General features: G+C 42.8%; 1 protein-coding gene across 2 annotated transcripts in view; it reads right to left on the reverse strand.

The window, feature by feature from the left end:
• Window positions 1-7,928, reverse strand: part of EFCAB14 (EF-hand calcium binding domain 14) — a 38,165-nt gene extending 30,237 nt beyond the window's left edge. For both annotated transcript variants that reach the window (XM_063106206.1, XM_063106204.1), the window contains exons 1-2: window positions 6,794-7,928; window positions 5,185-5,333 (exon numbers count right to left, since the gene is read on the reverse strand). In XM_063106206.1, coding sequence (XP_062962276.1) covers window positions 5,185-5,333; window positions 6,794-6,978 — 334 coding nt within the window. In that variant the 5' untranslated portion in view covers window positions 6,979-7,928. The remainder of the gene's footprint in view (window positions 1-5,184; window positions 5,334-6,793) is intronic.
• Window positions 7,929-8,525: the final 597 nt, after the last annotated feature.

Below are 8,525 nucleotides of genomic sequence, written 5' to 3' on the forward strand. Positions count from 1 at the left end.
ATAAAGGACTGATATAAAACAATTTACTAATATGTAAGCTCCAAGACTTTGTTTTGATCATTTCCGTATGGTCAGCACTTAGAATATACTTGGCGCATTCTAGGCACTCAGTAAATATTTATTACCTGAGTAAATCTGGCCTTTGCTCACCTCCCAACTACATTCCTCATCATTTTACCTATCTCTTCAATCTAGCAAAGAAAATTCAAGAAATAAGAAATCCAAACAAACACACTTAACAACAAAAACCACTCTCAAAATCGGGGGTGGTGGTGGTATCCTTATTTCAAGTAAGCCTATCTGAAAATTCAGAATACTTAAATTAGATATATTCATTTTCCAAAAATATTTGCCAAAGAATTTCATTATAAACAACAGACTTGCCTAAGTGGTTTTAATGTAGCATTTGATTTAAACATGGTTTGCAGGAATACATTCATCTCATACAGTAAGGACATTCTACCACTCACTCTAACCTAATGTAGCTCTTAGCATTTCAGTGAATTTTATACCTGTTCAGTTAGGTTGTAAAGAAAAACCCATCCCACGAATGTCTGCCATATTCAGGTGGTCAAACATCCGAAGTGGGGGGAGGGTTTTCTCTTTCCTGCAGTTTATGTGCATTAAGTGGGAGGTAGAAGTGGAAGAATAAATAAGACACATAAACAACCTGGGTTACAATTATTCACTAATAAATATATAAAGCTGACAAGCCCTGAAAACACTCTGGATCCTAAGGATTGTATGAGCCCAGAGGGTATCATAAACATTACCTGATTTGGGGCTTTTTAGGAGAGACATGCCAAATAGAGGTAATTTTATTACATAAATGGGAGGAAGGGTAGCAAACAACTTATGATTACTAATTCATGTTCTTTCAACATGGAAAGCAACTCATTTAAAATTTACTAAGTTAATTCTCAAAAGAATTTACTTACTTCTTTTGATTTCCTAATCATTAAGATCAGGAAATGGAAATTTCTGCATATACCCTTCAAACAGAATATTTTATATAAATGTATAAAAATACCTTATAAAATATTTTATATAAATGTAAAATAATGCTAATAGCAATGTTTTATTCTTATACAATATCTTTACAGTTTGCAATGAGCTTTTACATAACTATTATTCAACAACTTGTTATCAAGCCCCTACCACGTGCCCAGCCCTGCCCTCGGCACCAGTATATACAAAAGACCCTGAAGCTCTCAGTCTAGTGGGGAGCAAGGCATGACCACAGCATTACTATACAGTGTAACAGATATAATAGGCGAATGCCCAAAGTGCTTTGGTAGCACAAATACATCTTTATGGTTTATGGATGTCTTGGTAGGGCTAGGGCTCACAGACCCTTCAAACCTGCTGTACAGACTGGGCCACCAGACCCCTCACATACAGGTCCACGAGCTAGGTAACTGGGAAAGATCCCGGGAGTTCTGTTGTGAGGACATGAGCTCAGTCCTCAGTTTCCTCAGCAGTGGCGGCAGCAGCAGCTTACAACAGCCTCCAGCAGCAATAGAGATGGCCTTTTGGAGCATCCCGGGGGCCCTGACAGCAACAACTTGCAGCAACAGCCTCCAGCTGCAGTAGTGACCTCCCAGTGCTGCGATCTCCCTCATTGTCCCACCCCCCACCAGGGGGCCCTGTGGATCAGAGCTGCTTGTCCTTTATACTTAAGTCCGATAACCCAGGACACCTGGGCACACATGTGCAATTACATTAGACAATCAAGGAATACCTGGGCACACGTGCATATTTACATCAAATGCTCAGCAAGATTCTGAACATCTGAGGGGCCCTGACCATTTTCCTATATTTTCCCTAAAATGAATGAAAAAATTAAGGCTCAGAAAGAATAAGTGACTTGCCCAAATTTTACAGCTAGTAATGAGAAGCCAGGATTCAAACAGTCAAACCTTTTGTTCCTAGGACCAGTACTCTTTCTAGTATACTCCAGATGTCACAGACACTTACTTCCTAATGCCCTCACCAGCACAAGACTATTTTAAAGTTCTTTTTATTTTTTTATTGAAACATAGTTGATTGTACATATCTTTGGGGTACAGAGTTGAATATCAATACCTGAGTGCAATATGTGATGCTCAAATCAGGATAATTAGTACATTCAACATTATACAATGTAATCGTTTTTTGTGGCCCTTCACCAATTTTTAAGTTACTAAATGACCAAACCATTACTTTGACTGTATGGCCAGAAAAGAAGATGCCTGACTTATTAATACCTTCCTTTTCTTCCAAATTCTTTTCCTTTACTCTAGCATTTCATAGCTGAGTGACAGAGAGGGATGGTTGGGAATAGAATCTTCCATAGCATAACTGTGGAGGTCTTTTGAAGTATCAGGTTCTGGAACAAGAATCCTGAAATAAGAGTTTCAAGGCCAGCTTAAGGATCAAGTTATTCCCAGACCACACACACACAAAAAAAGCCACGCATATTTGTTTTGCTTTCTATTTCAGATATTTTAAGCAATCTCTCTTCCTTTCTTCATGAGTATCCTGGTAAATTCACCGAAATAAAGAACAAGGGGCTCTGAATTTCTCAAAAAAGTATTAAAGCCAGACAAGCAGGTGGTCTTATTTGAGTCAAAGAATTCTACTGTCATCTTGAAAAACAATAAATTAACTTTTTGAAATGTACTAACATAGTAGAAGGACAATTCAAAGAAAGATTATTTAAGCTTAACAAGATTGACCCCATTTAGTTAAGATACTGGTTTTCACAAAAAACTCTTGGGCAATAGTCCACAATGGTTCATCCTATGGACTGACTGCCCCAGGACTTATTGCCTACCCTCCCTTAGGAAGTCCTGCTTTGAGACATTACAGGTGCTGGCATTTCTATTGTAGCAAATCAAAGCAAATAAAACAGCTGGGTCAACAATTCCAAATCTGCTTCATTCAGCTGGCTGAAAAATGTAGTCAGGGTACTAGAGGAATGTTGTTCAGTGGCAGAAAGCAGGCTTCATGGTCCAGAGGGTCCAGAGTATAATTCCTGGTATCTCCTGAATACAGTATTTCCAGGGATTGGTATTAACAAGTGCTCAATAAATATTTGTTGACTGATTGGTTGCCAGGTCTATTACATGTACTACATTTTAAATATGTATTTCCAAACAAATAAATTTCCTGAAAAGCTCAGGTAGGTATAAATTACATAGGTATCCTGTAAACATAGGCACAGAGCAATCACAGAAAGGAATCCCTGGAGAGCAGAATTGAGCAGTGTTTTGAAATGCATAAATAATTGCTATGTGATCAAAAGAAGCTCTAGCACAAGCCTAGGAGCCCAACTAATTATAGAGAAATGATGGCAAAGACAGGGGTCTTCAGTGGTTATTTATGGTTAAACATGGTTTCTGAGAAACCTCATTTTCAAGTTATGATTACTGCTTAGATAGAAAGGAAACACTGGCCTTAAAAACACCTTGCAGTACTTCAAGGACAACCATTAAAGAGGAAAAATAACTAGAGTACAAATTCATTCTTTCTTATACTGTACTTTGATTCAACTGGTTGATAAAACATATAGATCAGGATGATTCTGGCAGAGAAGCATGGCTTACGCAATCCTATTCCCTGAATCAGAAACTCAGAAAAAAACCAAAACTTTTTTCAAGCAACATCACTAAGAATGTCATTCACACACTAAGGATTAGCTGTACCTAGGTCAGGTTCAGAACTTGAATAACTGCAGGCAGCAAAGAGAAGCAGGGATGAAGGAATGCTAGGATGTTTTGGTCTCCTAGGTTCAAGATGGGAAGCAAGAACTCCAATTCTAGTTCTGGAGCCAGATTTCTTTATGACCTTGAGAATGCTTTATGGTCAGTTACCTGGTGTGCTGATGCTATTAAGGTCAGGGTATTTGTGATTGAGTTGAAACTGATTTCTTAGAATAGTAATCCCTGAAACCTAGAACCAAAAACTTCAGTGTTGATAAAAAAAATATATATATATATTTAAGTTAAATCTGTTTGAAGCTACTATGCAAACACACCTTTCAGAAAAAGTAGTCTGGATGTGTAAAGCACAACTTTACAGTTTAGAATATATTAAACTCTGTAACTTGAAAAGTCCCTTAAACTTTGAAACTCACTCATGAGACAAATATTTCTGCCAGTTGTGTAGTGTTCAAGTAGGCACTATTATGGTTATTGTAAGCCTTTCATGAATATGTAATTTAGTCAAAGGAATTGTAAAGTTTTCCTAAAACTTTAAAATGATTACACTCATTAGTGGTATTTAAAGTTTTTTTCCCTTGAAACAGATAATGTCACAAGTTCAAGCAGAGTTAGGGATAAAAGAGAAATCTATTTGTTCTTGCTCTAAGCTTGAAAACTAGTAAGTACGCAGAAAACCAGCTCTTTTAGAACTTCTACTAAACTCTTTTAGATTACTGAACCTAGCTGATATCAAAGAGATCTGTGTGCACTTGGAGAAATGTGTGTAGGCTTACAAAGTGACTGGAAACAGAGATGAAGTATAGTAGTGGCTAAAAACATCAACTTGGGCAGCAAGAGGGCAAGAAGATCAGCTATGGGTCTCAGCTCTGCCATACTTAATCACTGAACAAGTTACTTAAGTCTTCTAAGCCTCTGTTTTCTTAAGAGCACAAAATAATACCCATCTCACAGGACTGTTTTGGGAATAAAATGATGTATTTGTGACTTGGCACACGGTAGGCATTCCATAAATGTTGGCTATTATTATTGTTCACTCCTAAGTTCCTATATGATTTTTCTTAAGAGGAAATCATTTGACAGATTCTTTCTCAAATGGCCCCGTGAGGTGGAAGGAAATATCCCAGTATTGCCATTGCCACTTTGTACTTGGGGAAGTTAAGGCCACAGGTGAAGGTTAACCAAGGTTCTGGACTCCTGGACCTTAGCTCTTTCTTTCCTTGTGCACTCTAAGCATTGACTGCAATGTCATTATTTCTGATGCTACTTGTCCTGGTGGTGCATAAGCATTGTATTTTGTTTGTGGGTTTAAAAACAAGTAAGTGTTACAGTATTCAAGCTGATAGCTGAGAAAGTATAAAAATGCTGAAAGGAATGTATAATTTCTTAACCAGAGCAGGCAAAACTCTTAACTCAGCATGGTCAACTCTGTCCTACCAACTGGAAGAGTCCAAGATTACATCCAGAAAGGGTGACCACTTACTTGTTCTAAATTTTTCCTTGAGGGCATCCAGATCTTCCTTAAGAGCAACTTGCATCCACACCAAGCCAACGCAGGCCACAACACAGGCAGCGAGGATGACAAAAGCACAGAGTGGATAACAGATCTTGCAACATCGTAAATAGTCTCCCCTGATCATAAGAATAAATTGAATCATGAGTACAAAAGTGATTGAGTATAGCTTTATTAGAAATAGCATACATGTGTCTCCATGCAATTAGTGGATTTACCAGGGGAGGTAGGGTAATGCACTTTAATATTAACGGTAAGTTGAAAATGATTAAATAATATGACCTATGAAGAGTTCCTTTATTAGGTACAAAGGTTTCAAACTTCACATGAAACAGAGGGAGTTCCTGTGAGCCACGGGAAGCACCTGCAGTCACTGCAGCTCACTGTCATCATCATCATCAATTCAGGAGGGAGGTCTTTGGAGACAAGTGCAGGTTAGAAAAGCATAAAGACCAGTGCTTTTCTGGAATTCCATCAATGTTACCTATATATTGCTCTCTCTCAAATACACACTCACTCACTCCGGGGGACCTTGTTTAAGTTTATTAAAACTTATATAAACTTTTGAGCAAGTTTTACTGCAAATGGAATGAAAGAAATAGGATCCATAGGTTTAACTGGACACCTGGTACACGCTAGCTTATTGGCTCAGAAGGAAGGAAACACAGAAAGAGGCTAGGTTTCACACCAAACTTCAACCAGCCCTCAAGGTCGAAACTAACCCAGCTGGGTAACTATCCCAGGACTAACACTTCATCAGACCTTCACAGCCAAACTCAGAATTTCCCTTAACTACCTAATCTGACAAAGTTCATTAAGAAACCAAACTTTTTCTTTAATAAGACACAGACATTCTAAACAAACAAACAAACAGATTTAATCTCTCTTAGCATCCCAACCTTCTGCTTAGTACTTTCTTCCACATCCTCAGCAGAATCCTCTTTTCTTTTAGAGTGTTCCCTGAGAGAGTTCGAGCAGCTTTAAACCCTTTCCCACCCTGATCCCCAATTCCCAATGTCCTTAAATCTCACTTCTTGATTTGTCTAGTGGTTGCTCCACCTAAAAATGGTTTGGAGGAAAGGTGCCTCTTCTTTTTGTCCCCCACCCTGTATCTACTCTCAAGGCTCATACTGTAGCAGTACATCTCTCATCATATTTCACCAAGATTCAGACTCATCAAGAATGCAAAAACAAATACTGTAACTTGTAGTCTTAAGCTCTTGGTCTCTCATATTTACTTATTTATCCATTCAAAGGCCTTGTCCTGAAAGCTTCTCTGTCCTTCTGTCTCTATTCCTAGCTTCTTTAGGACTCCCTGGGCTCTTAGCACATTCCCCAAATCCACACTTCTACCCTAAATGTGGAGCTCTTCTTTCTACACCTAATGACAGAGATCTTACATCCTTCATTCAGGATCTGAACCGCCTTTCCTGAACACCTTTTCTCTCTTTTTGCCTTCCAAGGTCCACACCCTTTTTTCTTGATAAGGACTTCTTTCTCCTTCCCGTCAATTTGCCCCCTTGGTAGTGCATGGAAATGCCTTCTCCCCATCCCACCTTGCCACCACTGGATCACTCACGTGACAAGGCGAGAGCGATTTCCAACCACACCGAATTCCTCTTCCTCCTCTGAGCTGGACTCAGAATCTGAGTCAGGAGGCTCAGTGCGAAGCAGGCGGTGGCTGCTGGAGCCTTTCTTGGGCTTTTTTCTCCGGCTGTCCCCAGCCAGACCGATCAGTGCATTGAGCTCTTTGCGCTTTTTCATCTTCTTGTGTGGGGTGAGTGGAGCGCCCACTCCTGAGCTGCCAGGTTCGTACCCCACGCCCAATTCTCTTGTTGCCTTGGAGCTGCCTTCCAGGGTGGGGAATCCTGGGCCAGAGCCCTCTCTGGTCACTCCCACCCAGAGGTGGGACTGACCAGATCCGCTGGGAGCTAAGACTGGAGCCCAGAGGAAACTGGAACTCGGATGGGTTGGGGGAAGTTACATAGAGACGGCCAGGGAGCCGGTGATCTAAATGGGTAAGACCCGCTGCATGCAGTGTCAGATAAGGAGAAAAGGAAAAAGCCAGGCCAAGAACGAGAGATTCTCAACCCTAATAAATAGGCAATATTTCTAAGGACACACGATAGGTGTTTTGAAACTCCGGGGCAGGATTTCCAACGGAGAGAGAAAAGAAACTTGTTCTCGAATTGGAGGAGAGGGAGAGAAGCAAAGCAAGACAGTAGGAACGCGCTAGTGCCTCCCAGGCTGGAGAGGTGGCAACAGAGGGGGCTTCCCAACCGCTCCAACCCCGACACTGCCGGGGCGCCGAGAAAAAGCCGGCTGGGGTATGGGATGATCACCGTTCTCCGGCCTCCGGCCTGAGTTTGAAGGAAGCCCGAGACCGAGGAAGACCCAGAGCCCGGATCGGAGGGCTCGGCCTGAGAGGAGCCAGTCCCGCGCCTGGGGAGACCCCAGCCCCGCTGTGTGGGCCTGGGGGGCGCGGTACTGAGGGCGACAGCGGCTCAGCCCACCTGAAGCGCTCCCGCCCAGAGTTTGAGGTGTTCCGGCACGGGCAACTCTCGGCAACTCACACGCGCCGCCCCCACTCCCGCCGCGACTCCGGCCCCAGCTCCGGTTCCGGTCGCGGCTGCTCCCGACGCGCTGGCAGCGGCGGAGGCGGCCGCGGGCTCCAGACCCGGGCCATCGCTCCAGCCCCTGCTCACTTCCCCTTTGGCAGCGGCCGCCAGCTCCGCCTGCCAGTAAGCCGCACCCCCATTGGTCGCCCGCCGGGTGACGTCATGCCGGGGGCGCGAGAGGCGGCGGGGAGGCTGGGCGTTAAAGGGGCCCTGACTTAGGCGAGGGCTGAGTCCCCTTGCGGGTTAGAGAGGCTCCGCCCCCAGGATGGCCGCCTGGGACCTGCAGCAGGCCAGGGCAGGGGCGGAGTTTTGTTTGCGGAGGAGCGGAGGCGGGGGCAAGCGAAGCACCCAGCTCTTCGACCTGCTTCGGAAGTTCGTCAGCCTACCCAGTCCTCAGTTGTAAACTGGACTAACCCAGCCTAGAGGCTCCGCCCCTCTGACTCGCAGGCTGTTTATTAAAAGTTTAGGCGTTTCCAATTAGTGACCTGGTCGAACACATTCATTCATTCAGTAAATATTTATTGAGAGTTTACTACATGTCAGGAGCTGTTCTGAGCCGGGGATACAGCAATGAACAAAATAACCACTGTCCTCTCCTTCGTGTATAGGGTCGCTGGATTTAGCAAATAAAAATACAAAACACCCAATAAAGTTCGAATTTCAGATAAACAGCGAATAATTTTTTAGTACAAG

Source organism: Cynocephalus volans, chromosome 8 (genome assembly GCF_027409185.1).
Source record: "Cynocephalus volans isolate mCynVol1 chromosome 8, mCynVol1.pri, whole genome shotgun sequence".
Lineage (NCBI taxonomy): Eukaryota > Metazoa > Chordata > Mammalia > Dermoptera > Cynocephalidae > Cynocephalus > Cynocephalus volans.